General features: G+C 44.2%; 1 protein-coding gene across 2 annotated transcripts; it reads left to right on the top strand.

The window, feature by feature from the left end:
* The first annotated feature begins 8 nt into the window (after positions 1 to 8).
* Positions 9 to 27,875, top strand: LOC311125620 (tetratricopeptide repeat protein 17-like). 2 transcript variants are annotated; one of them, XM_084199647.1, is made up of 24 exons: positions 9 to 199; positions 1,219 to 1,308; positions 1,613 to 1,776; positions 2,753 to 2,864; positions 2,949 to 3,080; positions 13,401 to 13,510; positions 13,757 to 13,904; positions 14,885 to 15,024; positions 15,738 to 15,898; positions 16,195 to 16,454; positions 16,584 to 16,699; positions 17,233 to 17,386; positions 17,706 to 17,777; positions 18,198 to 18,422; positions 19,138 to 19,324; positions 22,263 to 22,412; positions 22,646 to 22,908; positions 23,077 to 23,233; positions 23,531 to 23,651; positions 24,315 to 24,474; positions 25,585 to 25,668; positions 25,805 to 25,924; positions 26,064 to 26,207; positions 27,705 to 27,875. In XM_084199647.1, exons 1-24 carry the CDS (start codon positions 32 to 34, stop codon positions 27,834 to 27,836), a joined length of 3,570 nt encoding a protein of 1,189 aa, XP_084055773.1. In that variant the 5' UTR covers positions 9 to 31; the 3' UTR covers positions 27,837 to 27,875. The 2 variants fall into 2 exon arrangements, with proteins under 2 accessions (XP_084055773.1, XP_084055772.1); XM_084199646.1 differs by having other exon boundaries at positions 1,607 to 1,776.

The following is a 27,875-nucleotide window of genomic DNA, read 5'->3' as shown; positions in this document are numbered from 1 at the left end:
GCCACAACACATCTGTAAAGAAGACATAAAAATGGCTGACTTCAGGAAAATCAGTCCTGGGTCTCTGCCCTATGTTAACGTTTCGCGAAAAGTGTCTGTTCAAGGGAAAGTTTTTATCCTCCTATGTATAATATTGGCCGAACCCGGAGGAGCTACCACCCACTGGGTTGTCACTGAAGATGGAAAGATTCAACAGCAAGTACGTTAATGGCCCGTGTTTATATCCGTATTTTGCTAACTAGCTAGCCGTTAGCTTCTCTGCTAGCAAGCTAACTACTTTATCACAGATAGCTAGAACCAGTATCTTTGACTTTAGTTTGCTCTTCCTAGGATTTGCTTACACGGCTGCAGGCTCATACTAGCTTGCCAATCATTGATTGCTAATTAGCTACTTAAGTCCCTCTCTGGGACTTTCGCTAGCACAGTAATGCAATGCTGACCCCCTAAGGGTACTGACCTGCCTTTAACTTGAACTAACGTTAAAGTAGTTCGCTAGAGAACGGGGTCTCTGGGTAAGCTAGCTAACTTACATGTTAGCTAACTCTAACTAACTAAAGGCATCCAACCATCCTAGAAAAACTGAAATAAAGCCAACTAGTGATAGATGATTGGTAGGTAGCAAGTTGGCAAGCTAGCTAATTAGCTACTGGGGTCAAAGATAATGGGCATAACTGACCTGACAGACCCAGCATCGGCACAGCCAGCTAGTTATTAACTTCAATGCAACCAGGAGTTTTGACATCCAGCACAATGTCAAAACTCTCTTGGTTGCATCGAAGCTAGCTAGCTAGGTGAATTGAATGGAAAACTGTGCTTCGGCTTGATGTAAGCGCACAAATAAAAGGGGTTTAGAAAAAAGTATATCTGATGTAACCTTTGTATCTATATACAACTAATCTAAAGTATCCACTTACACTTAACGTTTAGAAGGGCATCAAATGTTCAGACTATTTAGGGATTGACATTATGTCAGCCGTGGCCAAACTATCTAACACAGATGGTTTGGGGAAAAACCAAAGATGACCTAGTTACTACTACGTCATTTCGATGTCAAGTCAGCCAGGTTGCTCTGCCTCAATTTTGTTTTGGTGTTGTCTCACTTCATGTGTACTGTGGTCAGCGAACTCAGAGGTGTTTAGGCTTTTGGGTCAAGTCATGGAGTGAAAACAAGTACTGTCACTGTTTATTTTGAGACAAACATTTTCTGTTTTTTTGCAGGTTGACTCTCCTTTGAATCTTAAACATCCACATGACCTTGTCATCTTCATGCGACAGGAGACCCGTGTCAACTACCTGAAGAAGTTAGAGGTGATGACTCATAGCCCATTGCTCTACTTCCTGGTTTTACAATGTTAGTCCAAGGCCTCCCCAGTGTTAAACATGTATACTGCTGTGCTCTCCCTTACTTGAAAGATGCAATATCTACAATATTCACATCTGTTCAATGGTCATTTAATACTCATAGATTATTGAAGAACATATTAGATCACATCAGATGGGAAACCTGTCTTCCTTTCTTTTTCCTCCAGTAAGATATAGCATTGCTTTCAAATCAAGCCACACTGAAAGGTCTGAATCTCATGTCTCTGACCTCTGCTTTGTGCAGAAGCAGCTTGTCGCTCAGAAGATTCACATTGAGGAGAATGAGGACAGGGACACTGGCTTGGAGCAGAGGCACTATAAAGAGGATGCCGACTGTGTCACGGCTAAAGTTCCCCTGGGAGACTTGGATCTCTACGATGGTACCTACATCTCTCTGGAGAGTAAAGACATCAGGTAAGCCCAGGCTGGGCACTCTTGACCAATCATTTAGTTATTACTAATTTGCCCTCACCTAACTCATTATACATTTACATTTACATTTTAGTCATTTAGCAGACGCTCTTATCCAGAGCGACTTACATATAATTTTTTTTTTATACTGGCCCCCTGTGGGAATCGAACCCACAACCCTGGCGTTGCAAACGCCATGCTCTATCAACTGAGCTACATCCCTGCCAGCCATTCCCTCCCCTACCCTGGACGACGCTGGGCCAATTGCGCGCCGCCCATGAGTCTCCCGGTCGCGGCCGGCTGCGACAGAGCCTGGATTCGAACCAGGATCTAGTGGCACAGTTTTGCACTGCGATGCAGTGCCTTAGACCACTGCGCCACTCAGGGGGAAGCACTGATAAGGGATGTTGACATATGTCATCAGGGCGTGTAATGAATCCATTGGTCGTGCTCCAAAACGGCTTCATCTTATCGTTGACATTGACCGATGACATGAGTCATTTTAAATTTTTTGGGTGATCAACATTTTTATTTTCAACAACATACAGTGTACACACATTGGATGATCACGTCACATATATTAGAGGTCATGACACTACAGCACAAACAAAACAAAAACAAAATACACTTTTATACAAACAAATAAACAATGGAAGTATTTACATACTGACAGAAGTCATAATTATTAGAACACACAAGGTGGTATTCGTACAGGGAGAAAGTAGGGAGTTCACAAGAGGACAAGTATTCTTGATGGCATCCTGTTGACAAGAAATGTTAATCACTTTCTGATAGAAAAACCATGATGGCTTGTCTTTCAAATCTAGACCGGCCTGTCCTACATCTTCATCATCAGGCATTTTTAAACAGCCACATGATGCAAGTCAAGAACTGGTTACCTTTTCTCCCCTTGTTCCCCCTGTTCTGCTGGACACAACACTAATGCTCCCTGGACCTTGACTATGGATGTTTCTTTCAGCCCTGAGGATTACGTAGATTTGAGGTCCCCTCTACCCCCGGATCTGGAGAAGCCTGACTGTGCCAGAGTATTTGAGCTCCCGTATAGTATCCACGGTTTCCAGCATCTCCGGGTGAGTTGAGGGAAAAGCAAACCCACTTGTTAATGCAATGCACATGCCTGTCTGGACCTGTGCCATGTGTCTATCTTTATCCAGGGCGTGCAAGAGCGGGTGAACCTCACATCTCCTCTGCTCTCTAAAGAGGACCCCATTTTTGGCTCCCTGTCCCACAAACTGGGCCGCAGCATTGACGAGGTGGGCCATCGAATCCAGCAGGGCCTGCTGAGGGTGCGTTTCTCTCTACCGCCTCACCAACACTGTCTGGTCTGTTTTTTATCGGTTTACATATAGCTGAAGGGGATTACTTTAACTGTGATGCACTGATTTATTCATTTTTATAAATGGACAGTCACTGTTTTAAGTGTTCTGGTCTGACTGTCATATAGTTCCCTTCTAATGATAGTGTTCCGGTCTGACTGTCATATAGTTCCCTTCTAATGATAGTGTTCCGGTCTGACTGTCATATAGTTCCCTTCTAATGATAGTGTTCTGGTCTGACTGTCATATAGTTCCCTTCTAATGATAGTGTTCTGGTCTGACTGTCATATAGTTCCCTTCTAATGATAGTCTTCTGGTCTGACTGTCATATAGTTTCCTTCTAATGATAGTGTTCTGGTCTGACTGTCATATAGTTTCCTTCTAATGATAGTGTTCTGGTCTGACTGTCATATAGTTTCCTTCTAATGATAGTGTTCTGGTCTGACTGTCATATAGTTCCCTTCTAATGATAGTGTTCTGGTCTGACTGTCATGTAGTTCCCTTCTAATGATAGTGTTCTGGTCTGACTGTCATATAGTTCCCTTCTAATGATAGTGTTCTGGTCTGACTGTCATATAGTTCCCTTCTAATGATAGTGTTCTGGTCTGACGGTCATATAGTTTCCTTCTAATGATAGTGTTCTGGTCTGACTGTCATATAGTTTCCTTCTAATGATAGTGTTCTGGTCTGACGGTCATATAGTTTCCTTCTAATGATAGTGTTCTGGTCTGACTGTCATATAGTTTCCTTCTAATGATAGTGTTCTGGTCTGACGGTCATATAGTTTCCTTCTAATGATAGTGTTCTGGTCTGACTGTCATATAGTTTCCTTCTAATGATAGTGTTCTGATCTGACTGTCATATAGTTCCCTTCTAATGATAGTGTTCTGGTCTGACTGTCATATAGTTCCCTTCTAATGATAGTGTTCTGGTCTGACTGTCATATAGTTCCCTTCTAATGATAGTGTTCTGGTCTGACTGTCATATAGTTCCCTTCTAATGATAGTGTTCTGGTCTGACTGTCATATAGTTCCCTTCTAATGATAGTGTTCTGGTCTGACGGTCATATAGTTCCCTTCTAATGATAGTGTTCTGGTCTGACTGTCATATAGTTCCCTTCTAATGATAGTGTTCTGGTCTGACGGTCATATAGTTCCCTTCTAATGATAGTGTTCTGGTCTGACTGTCATATAGTTTCCTTCTAATGATAGTGTTCTGGTCTGACTGTCATATAGTTCCCTTCTAATGATAGTGTTCTGGTCTGACTGTCATATAGTTCCCTTCTAATGATAGTGTTCTGGTCTGACTGTCATATAGTTCCCTTCTAATGATAGTGTTCTGGTCTGACTGTCATATAGTTCCCTTCTAATGATAGTGTTCTGGTCTGACGGTCATATAGTTCCCTTCTAATGATAGTGTTCTGGTCTGACTGTCATATAGTTCCCTTCTAATGATAGTGTTCTGGTCTGACTGTCATATAGTTCCCTTCTAATGATAGTGTTCTGGTCTGACTGTCATGTAGTTCCCTTCTAATGATAGTGTTCTGGTCTGACGGTCATATAGTTCCCTTCTAATGATAGTGTTCTGGTCTGACTGTCATATAGTTCCCTTCTAATGATAGTGTTCTGGTCTGACTGTCATATAGTTTCCTTCTAATGATAGTGTTCTGGTCTGACTGTCATATAGTTCCCTTCTAATGATAGTGTTCTGGTCTGACTGTCATATAGTTCCCTTCTAATGATAGTGTTCCGGTCTGACTGTCATATAGTTCCCTTCTAATGATAGTGTTCTGGTCTGACTGTCATATAGTTTCCTTCTAATGATAGTGTTCTGGTCTGACTGTCATATAGTTCCCTTCTAATGATAGTGTTCCGGTCTGACTGTCATATAGTTCCCTTCTAATGATAGTGTTCTGGTCTGACTGTCATATAGTTCCCTTCTAATGATAGTGTTCTGGTCTGACTGTCATATAGTTCCCTTCTAATGATAGTGTTCTGGTCTGACTGTCATATAGTTCCCTTCTAATGATAGTGTTCTGGTCTGACTGTCATATAGTTCCCTTCTAATGATAGTGTTCTGGTCTGACTGTCATATAGTTTCCTTCTAATGATAGTGTTCTGGTCTGACTGTCATATAGTTTCCTTCTAATGATAGTGTTCTGGTCTGACTGTCATGTAGTTCCCTTCTAATGATAGTGTTCTGGTCTGACTGTCATATAGTTCCCTTCTAATGATAGTGTTCTGGTCTGACTGTCATATAGTTTCCTTCTAATGATAGTGTTCTGGTCTGACTGTCATATAGTTTCCTTCTAATGATAGTGTTCTGGTCTGACTGTCATGTAGTTCCCTTCTAATGATAGTGTTCTGGTCTGACTGTCATATAGTTTCCTTCTAATGATAGTGTTCTGGTCTGACTGTCATATAGTTTCCTTCTAATGATAGTGTTCTGGTCTGACTGTCATGTAGTTCACTTCTAATGATAGTGTTCTGGTCTGACTGTCATATAGTTCCCTTCTAATGATAGTGTTCTGGTCTGACTGTCATACAGTTCCCTTCTAATGATAGTGTTCTGGTCTGACTGTCATATAGTTTCCTTCTAATGATAGTGTTCTGGTCTGACTGTCATATAGTTCCCTTCTAATGATAGTGTTCTGGTCTGACTGTCATATAGTTCCCTTCTAATGATAGTGTTCTGGTCTGACTGTCATATAGTTCCCTTCTAATGATAGTGTTCTGGTCTGACTGTCATATAGTTTCCTTCTAATGATAGTGTTCTGGTCTGACTGTCATATAGTTCCCTTCTAATAATAGTGTTCTGGTCTGACTGTCATATAGTTCCCTTCTAATGATAGTGTTCTGGTCTGACTGTCATATAGTTCCCTTCTAATGATAGTGTTCTGGTCTGACTGTCATATAGTTCCCTTCTAATGATAGTGTTCTGGTCTGACTGTCATATAGTTCCCTTCTAATGATAGTGTTCTGGTCTGACTGTCATATAGTTTCCTTCTAATGATAGTGTTCTGGTCTGACTGTCATATAGTTCCCTTCTAATGATAGTGTTCTGGTCTGACTGTCATATAGTTCCCTTCTAATGATAGTGTTCTGGTCTGACTGTCATATAGTTTCCTTCTAATGATAGTGTTCTGGTCTGACTGTCATGTAGTTCCCTTCTAATGATAGTGTTCTGGTCTGACTGTCATATAGTTCCCTTCTAATGATAGTGTTCTGGTCTGACTGTCATGTAGTTCCCTTCTAATGATAGTGTTCTGGTCTGACTGTCATATAGTTTCCTTCTAATTATAGTGTTCTGGTCTGACTGTCATGTAGTTCCCTTCTAATGATAGTGTTCTGGTCTGACTGTCATATAGTTCCCTTCTAATGATAGTGTTCTGGTCTGACTGTCATACAGTTCCCTTCTAATGATAGTGTTCTGGTCTGACTGTCATATAGTTTCCTTCTAATGATAGTGTTCTGGTCTGACTGTCATATAGTTCCCTTCTAATGATATTGTTCTGGTCTGACTGTCATATAGTTCCCTTCTAATGATAGTGTTCTGGTCTGACTGTCATATAGTTCCCTTCTAATGATAGTGTTCTGGTCTGACTGTCATATAGTTCCCTTCTAATGATAGTGTTCTGGTCTGACTGTCATACAGTTCCCTTCTAATGATAGTGTTCTGGTCTGACTGTCATACAGTTCCCTTCTAATGATAGTGTTCTGGTCTGACTGTCATATAGTTTCCTTCTAATGATAGTGTTCCGGTCTGACTGTCATATAGTTCCCTTCTAATGATAGTGTTCTGGTCTGACTGTCATATAGTTCCCTTCTAATGATAGTGTTCTGGTCTGACTGTCATGTAGTTCCCTTCTAATGATAGTGTTCTGGTCTGACTGTCATGTAGTTCCCTTCTAATGATAGTGTTCTGGTCTGACTGTCATATAGTTCCCTTCTAATGATAGTGTTCTGGTCTGACTGTCATATAGTTTCCTTCTAATGATAGTGTTCTGGTCTGACTGTCATATAGTTTCCTTCTAATGATAGTGTTCTGGTCTGACTGTCATATAGTTTCCTTCTAATGATAGTGTTCTGGTCTGACAGTCATATAGTTTCCTTCTAATGATAGTGTTCTGGTCTGACTGTCATATAGTTCCCTTCTAATGATAGTGTTCTGGTCTGACTGTCATATAGTTCCCTTCTAATGATAGTGTTCTGGTCTGACTGTCATATAGTTCCCTTCTAATGATAGTGTTCTGGTCTGACTGTCATATAGTTTCCTTCTAATGATAGTGTTCTGGTCTGACTGTCATATAGTTTCCTTCTAATGATAGTGTTCTGGTCTGACTGTCATATAGTTCCCTTCTAATGATAGTGTTCTGGTCTGACTGTCATATAGTTTCCTTCTAATGATAGTGTTCTGGTCTGACTGTCATATAGTTCCCTTCTAATGATAGTGTTCTGGTCTGACTGTCATATAGTTCCCTTCTAATGATAGTGTTCTGGTATGACTGTCATATAGTTCCCTTCTAATGATAGTGTTCTGGTCTGACTGTCATATAGTTCCCTTCTAATGATAGTGTTCTGGTCTGACGGTCATATAGTTCCCTTCTAATGATAGTGTTCTGGTCTGACTGTCATACAGTTCCCTTCTAATGATAGTGTTCTGGTCTGACTGTCATATAGTTCCCTTCTAATGATAGTGTTCTGGTCTGACTGTCATATAGTTCCCTTCTAATGATAGTGTTCTGGTCTGACTGTCATATAGTTCCCTTCTAATGGTAGTGTTCTGGTCTGACTGTCATATAGTTCCCTTCTAATGATAGTGTTCTGGTCTGACTGTCATATAGTTCCCTTCTAATGATAGTGTTCTGGTCTGACTGTCATATAGTTTCCTTCTAATGATAGTGTTCTGGTCTGACTGTCATATAGTTCCCTTCTAATGATAGTGTTCTGGTCTGACTGTCATGTAGTTCCCTTCTAATGATAGTGTTCTGGTCTGACGGTCATATAGTTTCCTTCTAATGATAGTGTTCTGGTCTGACTGTCATATAGTTCCCTTCTAATGATAGTGTTCTGGTCTGACTGTCATATAGTTTCCTTCTAATGATAGTGTTCTGGTCTGACTGTCATATAGTTCCCTTCTAATGATAGTGTTCTGGTCTGACTGTCATATAGTTCCCTTCTAATGATAGTGTTCTGGTCTGACTGTCATATAGTTCCCTTCTAATGATAGTGTTCTGGTCTGACTGTCATATAGTTCCCTTCTAATGATAGTGTTCTGGTCTGACTGTCATATAGTTCCCTTCTAATGATAGTGTTCTGGTCTGACGGTCATATAGTTTCCTTCTAATGATAGTGTTCTGGTCTGACGGTCATATAGTTCCCTTCTAATGATAGTGTTCTGGTCTGACGGTCATATAGTTTCCTTCTAATGATAGTGTTCTGGTCTGACTGTCATATAGTTCCCTTCTAATGATAGTGTTCTGGTCTGACTGTCATATAGTTTCCTTCTAATGATAGTGTTCTGGTCTGACTGTCATATAGTTCCCTTCTAATGATAGTGTTCTGGTCTGACTGTCATATAGTTCCCTTCTAATGATAGTGTTCTGGTCTGACTGTCATATAGTTTCCTTCTAATGATAGTGTTCTGGTCTGACTGTCATATAGTTCCCTTCTAATGATAGTGTTCTGGTCTGACTGTCATATAGTTCCCTTCTAATGATAGTGTTCTGGTCTGACTGTCATATAGTTTCCTTCTAATGATAGTGTTCTGGTCTGACTGTCATATAGTTTCCTTCTAATGATAGTGTTCTGGTCTGACTGTCATATAGTTTCCTTCTAATGATAGTGTTCTGGTCTGACTGTCATATAGTTTCCTTCTAATGATAGTGTTCTGGTCTGACAGTCATATAGTTTCCTTCTAATGATAGTGTTCTGGTCTGACTGTCATATAGTTCCCTTCTAATGATAGTGTTCTGGTCTGACTGTCATATAGTTCCCTTCTAATGATAGTGTTCTGGTCTGACTGTCATATAGTTCCCTTCTAATGATAGTGTTCTGGTCTGACTGTCATATAGTTTCCTTCTAATGATAGTGTTCTGGTCTGACTGTCATATAGTTTCCTTCTAATGATAGTGTTCTGGTCTGACTGTCATATAGTTCCCTTCTAATGATAGTGTTCTGGTCTGACTGTCATATAGTTTCCTTCTAATGATAGTGTTCTGGTCTGACTGTCATATAGTTCCCTTCTAATGATAGTGTTCTGGTCTGACTGTCATATAGTTCCCTTCTAATGATAGTGTTCTGGTATGACTGTCATATAGTTCCCTTCTAATGATAGTGTTCTGGTCTGACTGTCATATAGTTCCCTTCTAATGATAGTGTTCTGGTCTGACTGTCATATAGTTCCCTTCTAATGATAGTGTTCTGGTCTGACTGTCATATAGTTCCCTTCTAATGATAGTGTTCTGGTCAGACTGTCATATAGTTCCCTTCTAATGGTAGTGTTCTGGTCTGACTGTCATATAGTTCCCTTCTAATGATAGTGTTCTGGTCTGACTGTCATATAGTTCCCTTCTAATGATAGTGTTCTGGTCTGACTGTCATATAGTTTCCTTCTAATGATAGTGTTCTGGTCTGACTGTCATATAGTTCCCTTCTAATGATAGTGTTCTGGTCTGACTGTCATATAGTTCCCTTCTAATGATAGTGTTCTGGTCTGACTGTCATACAGTTCCCTTCTAATGATAGTGTTCTGGTCTGACTGTCATACAGTTCCCTTCTAATGATAGTGTTCTGGTCTGACTGTCATATAGTTTCCTTCTAATGATAGTGTTCCGGTCTGACTGTCATATAGTTCCCTTCTAATGATATTGTTCTGGTCTGACTGTCATATAGTTCCCTTCTAATGATAGTGTTCTGGTCTGACTGTCATGTAGTTCCCTTCTAATGATAGTGTTCTGGTCTGACTGTCATGTAGTTCCCTTCTAATGATAGTGTTCTGGTCTGACTGTCATATAGTTCCCTTCTAATGATAGTGTTCTGGTCTGACTGTCATATAGTTTCCTTCTAATGATAGTGTTCTGGTCTGACTGTCATATAGTTCCCTTCTAATGATAGTGTTCTGGTCTGACTGTCATACAGTTCCCTTCTAATGATAGTGTTCTGGTCTGACTGTCATATAGTTTCCTTCTAATGATAGTGTTCTGGTCTGACTGTCATATAGTTCCCTTCTAATGATAGTGTTCTGGTCTGACTGTCATATAGTTCCCTTCTAATGATAGTGTTCTGGTCTGACTGTCATATAGTTCCCTTCTAATGATAGTGTTCTGGTCTGACTGTCATATAGTTTCCTTCTAATGATAGTGTTCTGGTCTGACTGTCATATAGTTCCCTTCTAATGATAGTGTTCTGGTCTGACTGTCATATAGTTTCCTTCTAATGATAGTGTTCTGGTCTGACTGTCATATAGTTTCCTTCTAATGATAGTGTTCTGGTCTGACTGTCATATAGTTTCCTTCTAATGATAGTGTTCTGGTCTGACTGTCATATAGTTCCCTTCTAATGATAGTGTTCTGGTCTGACGGTCATATAGTTCCCTTCTAATGATAGTGTTCTGGTCTGACTGTCATATAGTTCCCTTCTAATGATAGTGTTCTGGTCTGACGGTCATATAGTTCCCTTCTAATGATAGTGTTCTGGTCTGACTGTCATACAGTTCCCTTCTAATGATAGTGTTCTGGTCTGACTGTCATATAGTTCCCTTCTAATGATAGTGTTCTGGTCTGACTGTCATATAGTTCCCTTCTAATGATAGTGTTCTGGTCTGACTGTCATATAGTTCCCTTCTAATGGTAGTGTTCTGGTCTGACTGTCATATAGTTCCCTTCTAATGATAGTGTTCTGGTCTGACTGTCATATAGTTCCCTTCTAATGATAGTGTTCTGGTCTGACTGTCATATAGTTTCCTTCTAATGATAGTGTTCTGGTCTGACTGTCATATAGTTCCCTTCTAATGATAGTGTTCTGGTCTGACTGTCATGTAGTTCCCTTCTAATGATAGTGTTCTGGTCTGACGGTCATATAGTTTCCTTCTAATGATAGTGTTCTGGTCTGACTGTCATATAGTTCCCTTCTAATGATAGTGTTCTGGTCTGACTGTCATATAGTTTCCTTCTAATGATAGTGTTCTGGTCTGACTGTCATATAGTTCCCTTCTAATGATAGTGTTCTGGTCTGACTGTCATATAGTTCCCTTCTAATGATAGTGTTCTGGTCTGACTGTCATATAGTTCCCTTCTAATGATAGTTTTCTGGTCTGACTGTCATATAGTTCCCTTCTAATGATAGTGTTCTGGTCTGACTGTCATATAGTTCCCTTCTAATGATAGTGTTCTGGTCTGACGGTCATATAGTTTCCTTCTAATGATAGTGTTCTGGTCTGACGGTCATATAGTTCCCTTCTAATGATAGTGTTCTGGTCTGACGGTCATATAGTTTCCTTCTAATGATAGTGTTCTGGTCTGACTGTCATATAGTTCCCTTCTAATGATAGTGTTCTGGTCTGACTGTCATATAGTTTCCTTCTAATGATAGTGTTCTGGTCTGACTGTCATATAGTTCCCTTCTAATGATAGTGTTCTGGTCTGACTGTCATATAGTTCCCTTCTAATGATAGTGTTCTGGTCTGACTGTCATATAGTTTCCTTCTAATGATAGTGTTCTGGTCTGACTGTCATATAGTTCCCTTCTAATGATAGTGTTCTGGTCTGACTGTCATATAGTTCCCTTCTAATGATAGTGTTCTGGTCTGACTGTCATATAGTTTCCTTCTAATGATAGTGTTCTGGTCTGACTGTCATATAGTTTCCTTCTAATGATAGTGTTCTGGTCTGACTGTCATATAGTTTCCTTCTAATGATAGTGTTCTGGTCTGACTGTCATATAGTTTCCTTCTAATGATAGTGTTCTGGTCTGACAGTCATATAGTTTCCTTCTAATGATAGTGTTCTGGTCTGACTGTCATATAGTTCCCTTCTAATGATAGTGTTCTGGTCTGACTGTCATATAGTTCCCTTCTAATGATAGTGTTCTGGTCTGACTGTCATATAGTTCCCTTCTAATGATAGTGTTCTGGTCTGACTGTCATATAGTTTCCTTCTAATGATAGTGTTCTGGTCTGACTGTCATATAGTTTCCTTCTAATGATAGTGTTCTGGTCTGACTGTCATATAGTTCCCTTCTAATGATAGTGTTCTGGTCTGACTGTCATATAGTTTCCTTCTAATGATAGTGTTCTGGTCTGACTGTCATATAGTTCCCTTCTAATGATAGTGTTCTGGTCTGACTGTCATATAGTTCCCTTCTAATGATAGTGTTCTGGTATGACTGTCATATAGTTCCCTTCTAATGATAGTGTTCTGGTCTGACTGTCATATAGTTCCCTTCTAATGATAGTGTTCTGGTCTGACTGTCATATAGTTCCCTTCTAATGATAGTGTTCTGGTCTGACTGTCATATAGTTCCCTTCTAATGATAGTGTTCTGGTCTGACTGTCATATAGTTCCCTTCTAATGATAGTGTTCTGGTCTGACGGTCATATAGTTTCCTTCTAATGATAGTGTTCTGGTCTGACTGTCATATAGTTTCCTTCTAATGATAGTGTTCTGGTCTGACTGTCATATAGTTTCCTTCTAATGATAGTGTTCTGGTCTGACGGTCATATAGTTTCCTTCTAATGATAGTGTTCTGGTCTGACTGTCATACAGTTCCCTTCTAATGATAGTGTTCTGGTCTGACTGTCATATAGTTCCCTTCTAATGATAGTGTTCTGGTCTGACGGTCATATAGTTCCCTTCTAATGATAGTGTTCTGGTCTGACTGTCATATAGTTCCCTTCTAATGATAGTGTTCTGGTCTGACTGTCATATAGTTCCCTTCTAATGATAGTGTTCTGGTCTGACTGTCATATAGTTCCCTTCTAATGATAGTGTTCTGGTCTGACTGTCATATAGTTCCCTTCTAATGATAGTGTTCTGGTCTGACGGTCATATAGTTCCCTTCTAATGATAGTGTTCTGGTCTGACTGTCATATAGTTCCCTTCTAATGATAGTGTTCTGGTCTGACTGTCATATAGTTCCCTTCTAATGATAGTGTTCTGGTCTGACTGTCATATAGTTCCCTTCTAATGATAGTGTTCTGGTCTGACTGTCATATAGTTCCCTTCTAATGATAGTGTTCTGGTCTGACGGTCATATAGTTCCCTTCTAATGATGTGTTTGTTGTGTTGTCCAGAACTCGTCGTCCTGGGTGCTGTATGACCTGGCGTCGTTCTACTGGCGGATAAAGAACGAGCCCAGGCAGGCGGTGGACTGTGTGGTCCGTGCCCTGCACTTCTCACCCAGGTACAACCAAAGCAAAACGCAGCTTCAGTTTGTCATGTTCATTAGGGCACACCATGTAAAAAAGTTTGCAATGGAAAACTAAGTGAGCCTTTCTTATTGGACAAGTCTAGGTATTCCCTAATGTTTCAGTATGTTGTCTGCCCTTTGGTGCTCAATGAACACGTCCCAGCTACGGTTATTCAGCATTCAAACAGTGGACCATATAAGAGTTTTGAGTCCCATGCTCGTTGTCTGTTGTGTATCCAGGCTGCACAAGGACTTGGCACTGGTGAACATGGCCAACATCCTGCACCGGGCCCACTTCTCTGCTGACGCTGCCATCCTGGCTCACGCTGCCCTGGACCTGACCTCTGACCTTCTCACCAGCCACTACACCCTGGGCAACATCTACGCAGTGAGTTACAGCACCACTAGTAGATTAATATATTGGGGGGGGGAAAGATGCACTGAATACAACCCAGGGGATAATGCGTTAAAGCGATTCCGCTTGTTTCCAAGGTGGTTCCCGATGGAATACACATGAGACAAAATAAAAGAAAGCTAGCTGTACGACGTCATCATCTGGTTTTATCAACAATTGCAGCTCTATGATTCCCATTGCAGAGACGTTCTACATCATGTATAGTGAAATAGTACAAACTTGTATCAAGAGAACAGCAGGGTTCCAAGCACTGACCCTTGAGGAACACCAAAGTCAGTTTTTAGGGATGTCTAATGACAACAAAGAAAGCAGACATTAGGTGAATTTAAACAAAATGTAGCCTTTAAATAGAACATGTGGTTCTGTAACATTTGTTGGCACTACGTTTTAACATTTCTGGAGGGACGCTGACATAGGGTTGTGTTGGTTTATGTTCACCTACTGTCTGCTTTTAATATTTTCACTGAACCTACACTTACAGTGGGATGTTACACTTACAGTGGGATGTTACACTTACAGTGGGATGTTACACTTACAGTAGTATTTTTTATTGGAGTATAGCAATAATCTCTCCAACAGTTATGCAGTGGATATGGATGTTGGATGTTACTGCAATGCTTGTTGGCAAGGCATTCTCCAGGTGCTCAGGAAGTGTATTCCTGTTGGTATATTGTTAATGTTACCGGCCCTGACCTTCAGTATCTTTCTCTCCAGTTATTCTAGAAGAGTGAATCATCGCTGATATATTATTTCTCTCTCTCTCTCTCTCTCTCTCTCTCTCTCTCTCTCTCTCTCTCTCTCTCTCTCTCTCTCTCTCTCTCTCTCTCTCTCTCTCTCTCTCTCTCTCTCTCTCTCTCTCTCTCTCTCTCTCTCTCTCTCTCTGTGTCTGTCTGTCATCCCCCCTCCCTGTCTCTCCACCTCCTCCCCTCTCTCCTCTTCATCTGTGTGTGTAGATGCTGGGGGAGTACAACCACTCAGTGCTGTGCTATGAGCAGGCCCTCCAGGCCCAGCAGGGCTTTGAGCAGGCCCTGAGGAGGAAGCACGCCGTCCTCTGTCAGCAGAAACTGGAGCAGCGCCTGGAGGCCCAACACAGGTAAAGGCACAGCGCCTCACTGCTCAGGGCGTAGTTAGGTTAATAGTGGCAGGAGAGTGGCTTTATTACAAAAGGAAGGGGGGGGAGTAGCTGGAACCAGGGTTGTGTTCAGTAGGAGAAAAACGTGAGGAACCATTTTGAAGGGGATTTAATGGGAAGGGAAGCATTGTTGTGGCACAGACTTCCTCTTTATATGGCACAGGTTACAATGCAGAATATACACTGAGTGGACAAAACATTATTATGCTTTTTCCATTACAGACTGACCAGGTGAATCCAGGTGAAATCTATGACCCCTTATTTATGTCACTTGTTAAATCCACTTCAATCAGTGTAGATGAAGGGGAGGAGACCGGTTAAAGAAGGATTCTTAAGCCTTGAGACAATTACAACATGGATTGTGTATGTGTGCCATTCAGAGGGTGAATGGGCAAGACAAAATATATAAATGCCTTTGAACGGGGTATGGTAGTAGGTGCCAGGCGCACCGGTTTGAGTGTGTCAAGAACTGCAATGCTGCTGGGTTTTTCACACTCAACAGTTTCCCATGTGTATCAATATGGGTCCACCACCCAAAGGACATCCAGCCAACTTGACACAACTGTGGGAAGCGTTGGAGTCAACATGGGCCAGCGTCCCTGTGGAAGGCTTCCGACACTTAGTAGGCCTAGGGCTAGCTATTTGTGATCTGCCACACCCCGTCCACCCCCCAGGTCTCTGCAGCGCACGCTGAACGAGCTGAAGGAATACCAGAAACAGCATGACAACTACCTCCATCAGCAGGAGGCCCTGGACAAATACAAGCTGCTTCAGGAAGAGCAGATCCTCCGCAACATCATCCATGAGACCCAGATGGCCAAGGAGGCACAGCTGGGTGAGATGCTACACACACACACACACACACACACGCACACAATACACACACACACACTCGCATGCAATACATATACACACACACACACTCGCATGCAATACATACACACACACTCCATACACACACGTAGTACACACAAGCGCAATACACACACACACTCACAGATACACACACAGATACACACACACACAGACGCATACATACACACACACAATTACACAGTTTTATATAAATTCATATGTCCATTTAGAGATGTAAACAGAAAATAGTGCAACAATAATTAGGTGTGTGTTTAGGCAACCACCAGATGTGTCATCTGGGCCAGCAACAGAGCAGCCTCTTCTGCCCCTTCGACCTGCCGGTGCGTTATCACCGTGGAGACCTGTTTGAGCACGTCCACCACATCCAGTTTGGAGAGGAGGTGTCTGTGGCGGGCAGCGTGGCTCTGGTGTCGGAGCCAAGCATCAACCAGACCACCAGCCCCGACCTCCACCCCTCTGTGTCCGGAGACCCCGAGCCTGCAGCCCTCTGGGGCCACCAGGCCTCCCCCACCGAAGTGAGTCTGGGGACTGTGTGTGTGTTCTGACAGCCAGACAGTGTGTGTGTGTGGATAGTGGGCTGTATGCTGTGTTGGCAGGACAATCTAAAGGTTATGTGGACCTGACTGCGTGTGTTTTGTCTGTAGGACATTCAGAGGCTGCTGTGGCCTCGGAGGGCTGACTGTGCTCATGAGTTTCCTGGCATCCCCCCCGCCCACCTACTACCCACCTTCTACCTCCCACCTGACACGCAGGGCCTCAGGTTAGTGTGTTAGACACAGGGCCTCAGGTTAGTGTGTTAGACACGGGGCCTCAGGTTAGTGTGTTAGACACGGGGCCTCAGGTTAGTGTGTTAGACACGGGGCCTCAGGTTAGTGTGTTAGACACGGGGCCTCAGGTTAGTGTGTTAGACACGGGGCCTCAGGTTAGCGTGTTAGACACGGGGCCTCAGGTTAGCGTGTTAGACACGGGGCCTCAGGTTAGCGTGTTAGACACGGGGCATCAGGTTAGCGTGTTAGACACGGGGCCTCAGGTTAGCGTGTTAGACACGGGGCCTCAGGTTAGCGTGTTAGACACGGGGCCTCAGGTTATTGTGTGTGTGCCATGTTGTTTGTGTATGCTACCTTTCTGGGCCTGTTTCTAACATGGTGTGTGTTATATCTTGAAGCCGTGTGTTTGTGTGTGTGTTCTGGTGGAGTGTGTTGACTCGTAGAGCCTCTTCCTCAGCACGGTTTGGTTAACATGTGATGTATGATATGACTCATGCATTTGCTGACCTCACTGGTGTGTGTTCAGCCTTCAGAATGTGCTGTATGGTACCGGACCCCCTCCCTCCTCCCTGGCCACCCCAGACTGCGGCCCTCTGCCCCAGCCCCCTCCAGCTGACCTGCCTGCCTCTGTGGGCTGGCCCATGGAGGACAAGGAGTTGCCAGACCCCCATGCCACCCAGGTTAGTGTGTGTGTGTGTGTGTGTGTGTGTGTGTGTGTGTGTGTGTATGTGTATGTGTGTGTGTGTGTGTGTTGGATGGGGGTCTGTAACAGCATCATCTTTTTGAGACTGGGCTTTGGTTTCAATACAATACCATCTTTATTGAACTATTATACAGAGACAACAGAAATGTGTTTTCTGTCACAGTACCCAGCTCCACCACTGGGAGCACCACTGAGTCTGCCACAGAGCAGCCCCACTGGCGCAGGTTAGGATGCAGGGTTGAAGTGTGTAACTGTGCTGATCTTGGTCTTGTGTGTGTGTGTGTGTGTGTGTGCAGGTGCTGCTGTCTCGCAGCAGAGGCTGGAGTTTGGAGCAGGCTGGTACCAGCATAGCCCAAGCCATGAAGAAGGTGCCGTAGAACAGAAAAACATCCTTTCATATCAGAAATATACTTCACTACTGTCCTGTCCTGAGAAATGCTATGGCTTTGGACTGTTCTCTTTTTTTATTGTCACATGCACCGGATAGGTGCAGTGAAACGTGTTGTTCTACAGGGTCAGCCATAGTAGTACGGAGCCCCTGGAGAAAATTAGGGTTCAGTGCCTTGCTCAAGGGCACATCGACCATTTTTTTCTTTTTTTACCTTGTCGGCTCAGGTATTCAAACCAGCAACCTTTCCTTTACTGGCCCAACGCTCTAACCTCTAATGAACAAGAGCATGCAGATGCTCTGATCCAGTCGAAAGTGAATGTTAAAATACTGTGAATTAAACTTGTAGGGTTTGAACAGTTCTAAGTAATAGAAAATGATACATCCTCCTCTCCTCCAGGCTAGCGCCCCTGGCTGGTTGCTCCAGAACGAGGCGGCTTTGTTCTGGCGGGCGAAGGGTAACGGTACCAGCTCACTGCAATGTCTGCGCCACTCCCTGGCCTCGGCTCCGCCCCCTCAGCGCCACCTGCCCCTCGTCAATGCTGCCAACCTGCTTCTGCACCACGGCCTCAGCGCCCACGCACACACGCTGCTGGAGGACGCCTTGGCACTCAACGCCTCCGAAGTACACACATTTTAAATACTTTATTTGAATCCACAAATCACATTTACATTCAAGAAGGATTGAAACATCTCAAAGGTATTTTGTATGCATGGACACTTAAGGATACAGAACGCACCTTGTTCTCCAAACAGACAGGCGGCCCATAACAGCAGACACAGAGCAACACCTTGCCCTCTGCTTTGCTCTAGTCTTAGGCAGGCCTGCAGGCTGCGTCCCTTAAGGCTGTGTACGTGACTGAGACAAATATCAGTGCTACTAACAGCTTGCAGCTATATCTGCGGCTGTTAAAGCGTGATACGACGGGCTGGTATTTAAGACGCTTGTCAGCAATGGTCTGCTCAATGTAACAGTCAAATGACACACGCTGCTGGAGGATACCCTGGTACTCAGCACCTTTGAGGTACACACACACACACACACACACACTTCTGTTCTTACATGACATATTTTTAAATGACAGTTGGAGGCCATTTGTTCTATAAAGTTTGATTCAGCACCTTTAGAAGTTGTCCACAGTATGGGCATAATGGTATGTTACATAAGGATTTATCCACAGTATGGGCATAATGGTATGTTACATAAGGATTTATCCACAGTATGGGCATAATGGTATGTTACATAAGGATTTATCCACAGTATAGGCATAATGGTATGTTACATAAGGATGTCCATTCTAATGACTCTCTGTCCCTGCCCTCCTCTGGTCCCCTGGCAGCCCCACACTCTACTGAGCCTGGTGAGTGTGAATCTGGCCCAGGGCAACGTGACGGGCGCCCTGGACCTGTTCCGCCACACCCTGGCCCTCTCTGCCAGTTGTGCCCAGTGCCGTGCCAGCCTGCCCCTTCTGCGCTGCCTACAGTTCTACCCCTTCCTGTACAACCTGCAGCGCTCGCCATGTCCGCGTGAGTGCCACGGTTCACCTCTCATGCCATGCCATACTTTACTGTCCATTGTTGTGGAAATGAATTTGGGAGGCCTGCAATAAATGGTACCTGGCTTATTTACAGTCAGTACCAACCTTCCCCTTTGACCTCTGTCTGTCTTGTGTAAGGGGTTACAGTGTTGTAAATTCAAACTTTGACTTCTGTCTGACTATCTTATCTTGTCTAAAGGGTTTAATATTAATCCACTTTAATATTGCAGATAGATTCCAGGTTCTATCAGTTTAATTGTTTGCATCATTTCTAATTATTTTTTTATTTAATTCTGTACTTCTTCCTCCTTCTCTACCATCCCTCTCCTGATTGGAGGAAACTAACGGACAACAATACCCTGACTGCTACTTACAGCTGTTTCCAGTCTGTAGTTAAATAATTAGACATACAGCTCTGGAAAGAATTACAAGCAAATGTTTCTTAAATCAGCATCTCTACATGTATGACAGCCATTCCATTCCAGTGTCTGTTGAATTCCAACACAGGCACACCTCATTCTACTGAATTAGGTACTGATTAGGTGATCACCTGAACCAAATCTTATCATCACTATCCTCTTGCAATTAGACCAGCTGGATGGCAAAAACAGTGCTAATAGTACCTCAAAAGTAATATTAATAAAAAAAATAACTATTGACCATGCCAAAAGAGTTGAAAAGGAAAGTTTTGAGTGAGGAAAATAAGGGTTTAATTCGGGCTTTACTGGCAGAGGGATACAGTGAGCGTCAGGTTGCTTCCATCCTTAAAATGTCAATGACGGCGGTTCATAAGAACAAGGTCAAGCAGCAGACATTGGGGACAACAAAGCTACAGACCAGCAGAGGGCGAAAACGACTCTACTGACCGGGATGACCGCCAACTCATTCGAATGTCACTCAACAACCGTAGGAGGACATCAAGTGACCTACAAAAATAATGGTAAACGGCAGCTGGGGTGAAGTGCATGGTGAGGGCGGTTCGAAACAGGCTCCTAGGGGCAGGGTTGAAGTCGTGCAAAGCTAGAAAAAAGCTCTTCATCAATGAGAAGCAAAGAAGAGCCAGGCTGAGGTTTGTAAAAGACCATAAGGATTGGACCGTAGAGGACTGGAGTAAGGTCATCTTCTCTGATGAGTCCAATTTTCAGCTTTGTCCAACACCTGGTCATCTAATGGTTAGACGGAGACCTGGAGAGGCCTACAAGCCACAGTGTCTCGCACCCACTGTGAAATTTGGTGGAGGATCGGTGATGATCTGGGGGTGCTTCAGCAAGGCTGGAATCGGACAGATTTGTCTTTGTGAAGGACGCATGAATCAAGCCACGTACAAGGTTGTCCTGGAAGAAAATGTGCTTCCTTTTGCTCTGACATTGTTCCCCAACTCTGAGGATTGGTTTTTCCAGCAGGACAATGCGCCATGCCACACAGCCAGGTCAATCAAGGTGTGGATGGAGGACCACCAGATCAAGACCCTGTCATGGCCAGCCCAATCTCCAGACCTGAACCCCATTGAAAACTTCTGGAATGTGATCAAGAGGAAGATGGATGGTCACAAGCCATCAAACAAAGCCGAGCTGCTTGAATTTTTGCGCCAGGAGTGGCATAAAGTCACCCAACATCAATGTGAAAGACTGGTGGAGAGCATGCCAAGACGCATGAAAGCTGTGATTGAAAATCTGGGTTATTCCACCAAATATTGATTTCTGAACTCTTCCTAAGTTAAAACATTAGTATTGTGTTGTTTAAAAATGAACATGAACTTATTTTCTTTGCATTATTCGAGGTCTGACAACACTGCATCTTTTTTGTTATTTTGACCAGTTGTCATTTTCTGCAAATAAATGCTCTAAATGACAATATTTTTATTTGGAATTTGGGAGAAATGTTGTCAGTAGTTTATAGAATAAAACAAAAACGTTATTTTTACCCAAACACATACCTATAACTAGTAAAAGCAGAGAAACGGATCATTTTGCAGTGGTCTCTTCATTTCTTCCAGAGCTGTATATTACTACTTCCCTCTTTGTTCAAGTGCTGTATTTACCCCACAGCAGCCAATCACCATTCATTATGATTTACCCCACAGCAGCCAATCACCATTCATTATGATTTACCCCACAGCAGCCAATCACCATTCATTATGATTTACCCCACAGCAGCCAATCACCATTCATTATGATTTACCCCACAGCAGCCAATCACCATTCATTATGATTTACCCCACAGCAGCCAATCACCATTCATTATGATTTACCCCACAGCAGCCAATCACCATTCATTATGATTTACCCCACAGCAGCCAATCACCATTCATTATGATTTACCCCACAGCAGCCAATCACCATTCATTATGATTTACCCCACAGCAGCCAATCACCATTCATTATGATTTACCCCACAGCAGCCAATCACCATTCATTATGATTTACCCCACAGCAGCCAATCACCATTCATTATGATTTACCCCACAGCAGCCAATCACCATTCATTCTGATCTGAACTCCAACCCTCCCATGTTCTCTCTCTCTCTCCTGCTGATGTTTCTCTCTAGCATGGCGAGGGAAGGGGAAAGCGTTTTGAAGTGGAGAAATCTGCCACTCAATAATTGAAGCTGTTAAAAATAGTTCAGCTGCTGCTGCATTTAGAAAGCTCTATATTTGACAGTCAGAGGCCAACCCTCTCACCGTATTTATAACCTACACACACACTTCCTATGTGGAGGTGAAAGGGTGCAGGGTGACTAGAAAGGTAGAAAGACTCATTTCCACTATGACAAAAGGGACAATAAAGTCCCAATTCCATGATCTGTATTTGTTGCTTGAATGTCATGCACATTGTTGGAAGGCCAGTTTAGTGGAGACTGAAGTGTCTGTGTGCTGATCGGTTTAGTGTGTGTGTGTGTGTGTGTGTGTGTGTGTGTGTGTGAACAGAGGGTGCTGTGTGTGTCGGAGAGGAGGATGTGACTCTACAGCTAGATGAATGGGAGGCTGGCAGGGGACAGAAACAGCAGAAGGACCCCACCACCACGGCTGCCCAGGCTCTGCCCGTCTCCACTGTGGAGGAAGCTCTCCTGTTTCAGAGTAAGGCCCTTATGATTGGGACTGACTATATGAAATCAAATGAACAAAACTGTTCATGGGATACTGCACACTCAGATGCTCCCAACGCCTGGGTCCTGTTCAGCAGGACACTGTAGCGAAATGTTTTGAAACCCGAAAACTTAAAAATCTCCAGTTAAACCCTCCCTGTTTCTGTCCGTTTTTCTTCCGTTTGGTACCTAATGAACAGGACCCTGCCTTTCTGTTTGTAACAGAGGTGGTGCTGGACAGTAACGGCTCTGGAGAGGCAGCCCAGCAGCAGCCAGGAGGAGGAGGAGGAGGAGGAGAGAGGGATGAGGAGGAATGGCAGCTGAAGGAGGAGCTGATGGGGGCCTTCGAGGGGGCTCTGGACGTGGGGGGCAAGCGTGGCGACCTGAGGGGCATCCGCGTGCTGAAGAACGACCGGGTGATGGGGGCGGGCCGGAGCGGAGGAGGGCCCTGCTTCGGGAACTGTGAGGATGACGAGGGGGCTGAGTGGGTACGTGTCCTGTCCTGAGTAACTCCCATGATGTAGTATAGAGACAGACAAGGGGCTGAGTGGGTACATGTCCTGAGTAACTCCCATGATGTAGAAAAAGTTCTGTCCAAACAGTAGCCAGGCCCCAGCCCAACTTCCCCCCCTCTCTGTGTTTCTGGTCCTCCACAGATCACGTTCCAGGTGAAGCGTGTGAGGAAGCCCAAGGCAGACATCCCCGACGGCTGGGGCAGTGCTGAGGACACCCTGCAGGGGGAGACACTGCTCCCTGGAGGCCACTCTGTCCTGGAGATCAGCGGCCCCACCATCCCCTCCCCCGGGCCCTCGGGTAATAGACACCCTGCATGCTCACAGACAAACTCATAGGGAGAGTCTCAATTGTATTTACATGACTCCTCGTGTCCTCTCGCCGCCTCCTCAAAACCCATTGGAGAAGGCCAGTTGGGAGGGACCTCTGACTTTCTCATCCAATGGGTTCTGAGAAGGATGCCAGGAGTCAAGGAAATACAATGGAGATTCTCCCATACAGACAGTTCTCTGAGGCATGTAGAAGTAATCATCACTGAACCAGACTAAGAAAGTGTTTGTGTCTCCAGGGTACTGATTTGTGTGTGTGTGTGTGCAGGGCGATGGAGGGACTACACCAGTCTGGGCTGGCCGGGGCCAGAGGAGTGCCAGAGAACTCGCAGGGTAGACCTCACCACCGTGGCCAGTACCTGGCTGGCAGTGTCTGCCAAGAACATCGAGTCAGTACCAACCTTCCCCTTTGACCTCTGTTTGTCTTGTGTAAGGGGTTAGGAGAGTGTTGTACATTTAAACGTTGACCTCTGTCTGGCTATCTCATAGATAAACATATATAATTTGGTGTGTGTGTCCCAACCCTCCCCTGGGGAAACCACCGCACAGTCCATATTTTTATTCTAACCCTGCACTGACACAGCTGATTCAACTAATTAATCAAGAACAAAATGTTGACTGCAACTGGATTCAGTTGGGAATCACTTTATTAGGACTTAAAGGGATAGTTGGAGATTAAAGGGATAGTTGGATTTTAGCAATTAAGTCCTTTTTTATATTTACCCAGTTAAGATGAACTCATGGATACCATTAGTATGTCTCTGTGTTCCGTATGAAGGAAGGTCGTTTCTGGAGCCATTGCTAACTAGCTAGCGCAATGACTGGAAGTCTACAGGAACAGCTAGCATGAAACTACCTTCAACTTCCTTCAAACTGCGCACATAGACATAAAAACGGTAACCATGAGTTCATCTGACTCTGGGGAAGTATAAATGTTGAACTATCCTCTTAACACCCAAAGCCATACTTGAATTTAAAACATGTATGATGTTCTATTCCCCCCTCCCTCCCTCTCTTCTCTCATCTCCTCCCCCCTCCTCCCCCCTCCACAGCATCACTGAACACATAGACTTTGCCACTCCACTCCAGGAGCCTGCGGTGGAGCCGTTGTGTAATGCCAACCTGGCTACCAGCATGCATACCCTGGATCACCTGTCTGGCGTGGCCAACCGCGCCGCCATCCACTACACTGGAGAGAGTCAACTCCGAGAGGTAGGGGACAGAGAGAGTCAACTCCGAGAGGTAGGGGACTGAGAGAGTCAACTCCGAGAGGTAGGGGACTGAGAGAGTCAACTCCGAGAGGTAGGGGACTGAGAGAGTCAACTCAGAGAGTTAGGAGATGGAGAGAGTCAACTCCGAGAGGTAGGGGACAGAGAGAGTCAACTCCGAGAGGTAGGGGACAGAGAGAGTCAACTCCGAGAGGTAGGGGACTGAGAGAGTCAACTCAGAGAGTTAGGAGATGGAGAGAGTCAACTCAGAGAGTTAGGAGACGGAGAGAGTCAACTCAGAGAGTTAGGAGATGGAGAGAGAGTAAACAGAGAGAGGTAGGAGACGGAGAGAGTCAACTCCGAGAGGTAGGGGACAGAGAGAGTCAACTCAGAGGGGTAGGGGACAGAGAGAGTCAACTCCGAGAGGTAGGGGACAGAGAGAGTCAACTCAGAGGGGTAGGGGACAGAGAGAGAGTCAACAGAGAGAGTCAACTCAGAGGGGTAGGGAACAGAGAGAGTCAACTCAGAGAGGTAGGGGACAGAGAGAGTCAACTCAGAGGGATAGGGGACAGAGAGAGTCAACTCAGAGGGGTAGGGGACAGAGAGAGTCAACTCAGAGGGGTAGGGGACAGAGAGAGTCAACTCAGAGGGGTAGGAGACAGAGAGAGAGTCAACAGAGAGAGTCAACTCAGAGGGGTAGGGGACAGAGAGAGTCAACTCAGAGGGGTAGGGGACAGAGAGAGTCAACTCAGAGGGGTAGGGGACAGAGAGAGAGTCAACAGAGAGAGTCAACTCAGAGGGGTAGGGGGGAGAGAGAGTCAACTCAGAGGGGTAGGGGACAGAGAGAGTCAACTCAGAGGGGTAGGGGACAGAGAGTCAACTCAGAGGGGTAGGGGACAGAGAGAGTCAACTCCGAGAGGTAGGGGACAGAGAGAGTCAACTCAGAGGGGTAGGGGACAGAGAGAGTCAACTCAGAGGGGTAGGGGACAGAGAGAGTCAACAGAGAGAGTCAACTCAGAGGGGTAGGGAACAGAGAGTATCACACATCTAACCCGTCTGCATAATTTTACTGTTCTGCCGTGAGCCTCAAACCGGCTTTCTGTTTGTCATTCAGGTGCTACAGAATCTGGGCAAAGATAAGTTCTCCCCTCAGTCCTTTGAGCAGGTGGGCACGCGCATTGCCAAGGTCTTGGAGAAGGTACGTATTGGTAGAGGTGGTACCTGCCTGTCAGGGTATTCTACAACCCTGTATCACTCAAATCACAGCATCTCACGGCAGTAGAAAGTTCAATAAAGTAATGCAGACAAATGAAAGTCTCTCCTCTCCTGAGCAGAACCAGACCTCCTGGGTGTTGTCTAGCATGTCTGCTCTCTACTGGAGGGTGAAGGGCCAGGGCAAGAGGGCCATCGACTGCCTGCGTCAAGCCCTACACTACGCCCCGCACCACATGAAGGTAAAACGGACTGAGACCTGCCCAATAATAACACAAACGTTTGTTTTCCCGTTGCAAAACGTTTTCCTACAGCGTGCACTGCTGAACATGACCCTGTGCTATAGTCTGCGTGATAATTCAGCATCTCTCTCCCTCTCAGGACGTACCTCTGATCAGCCTGGCCAACATCTTCCAGAACGCACGGCTGTGGGACGACGCACTGACCGTGGCCCGCATGGCCGTGGAGATCGCCCCGCACTTCGTTGTCAACCATTTCACCCTCGCCAACGTCTACATCGCCATGGTGAGCCCGCCACCATGGGAACGGACCAACATTGTTGTCATGTCCTGGCCATGAGTAGTCTGGTTTAGATCAGTAGTCTGGTTTAGATCAGTAGTCTGGATTAGATCTGTAGTCTGGTTTAGATCTGTAGTCTGGATTAGATCTGTAGTCTGGATTAGATCTGTAGTCTGGTTTAGATCTGTAGTCTGGATTAGATCTGTAGTCTGGTTTAGATCTGTAGTCTGGATTAGATCTGTAGTCTGGATTAGATCTGTAGTCTGGTTTAGATCTGTAGTCTGGATTAGATCTGTAGTCTGGTTTAGATCTGTAGTCTGGATTAGATCTGTAGTCTGGATTAGATCTGTAGTCTGGTTTAGATCTGTAGTCTGGTTTAGATCTGTAGTCTGGATTAGATCTGTAGTCTGGATTAGTTCTGTAGTCTGGATTAGATCTGTAGTCTGGTTTAGATCTGTAGTCTGGATTAGATCTGTAGTCTGGATTAGATCTGTAGTCTGGATTAGATCTGTAGTCTGGTTTAGATCTGTAGTCTGGATTAGATCTGTAGTCTGGATTAGATCTGTAGTCTGGTTTAGATCTTTAGTCTGGATTAGATCTGTAGTCTGGATTAGATCTGTAGTCTGGTTTAGATCTGTAGTCTGGTTTAGTTCTGTAGTCTGGATTAGATCTGTAGTCTGGTTTAGATCTGTAGTCTGGTTTAGTTCTGTAGTCTGGTTTAGTTCTGTAGTCTGGATTAGATCTGTAGTCTGGATTAGATCTGTAGTCTGGTTTAGATCTGTAGTCTGGTTTAGTTCTGTAGTCTGGTTTAGTTCTGTAGTCTGGTTTAGATCTGTAGTCTGGATTAGATCTGTAGTCTGGTTTAGATCTGTAGTCTGGATTAGATCTGTAGTCTGGATTAGATCTGTAGTCTGGTTTAGATCTGTAGTCTGGATTAGATCTGTAGTCTGGATTAGATCTGTAGTCTGGTTTAGATCTGTAGTCTGGATTAGATCTGTAGTCTGGATTAGATCTGTAGTCTGGTTTAGATCTGTAGTCTGGTTTAGATCTGTAGTCTGGTTTAGATCTGTAGTCTGGATTAGATCTGTAGTCTGGATTAGATCTTTGTAGTCTGGTTTAGATCTGTAGTCTGGTTTAGATCTGTAGTCTGGTTTAGATCTGTAGTCTGGATTAGATCTGTAGTCTGGTTTAGATCTGTAGTCTGGATTAGATCTGTAGTCTGGATTAGATCTGTAGTCTGGTTTAGATCTGTAGTCTAGTTTAAATGCTTCATTCCCTTCAAGTGTCAGTGGTTGTAAAGCGGGTCATTTATGTTGGTGTTGTGTGTGTGTGTGTGTGTGTGTGTTGTGTGGAATCTTCTGCTGGTTGCGTGTCAGGTGGGTGTGTTGAAGAATGCTAATGCTGTGCTAATGGGTATGAATTGTGGTGAGTTGTGTAAATACTGAACAGTTGTATTTATTGTTCTTTGTTCACTGATGTGTGTGTGTGTGTCCCCTTATACAGGAGGAGTTTGAGAAGGCCATGCGCTGGTATGAGTCCACTCTGAGGCTGCAGCCAGAGTTTGCCCCTGCCAAAGACCGCCTGAGAACCATCCAGTGTTACCTGCTAACCAAGAAGGACCGCCACCTGCCCTAAGACGACTCCACATGAGAAGCCCTCGGAACACACACACAC

Source organism: Coregonus lavaretus (genome assembly GCF_964263955.1).
Source record: "Coregonus lavaretus genome assembly, contig: HAP1_SCAFFOLD_227, whole genome shotgun sequence".
NCBI lineage: Eukaryota > Metazoa > Chordata > Actinopteri > Salmoniformes > Salmonidae > Coregonus > Coregonus lavaretus.
Note: the sequence above shows the minus strand (reverse complement) of the source record. Positions and strands in the feature narration are given on the sequence as shown.

Excerpts from the sequence above, each read along its gene's own strand:
- LOC311125620 (XM_084199646.1), top strand. The coding sequence starts at position 32 with ATGGCTGACTTCAGGAAAATCAGTCCTGGGTCTCTGCCCTATGTTAAC. Across the intron at positions 16,455-16,583 it reads ACCAGGCCTCCCCCACCGAA|GACATTCAGAGGCTGCTGTG; the intron begins GTGAGTCTGGGG and ends TTTTGTCTGTAG. Across the intron at positions 23,234-23,530 it reads CCCCTCCCCCGGGCCCTCGG|GGCGATGGAGGGACTACACC; the intron begins GTAATAGACACC and ends GTGTGTGTGCAG.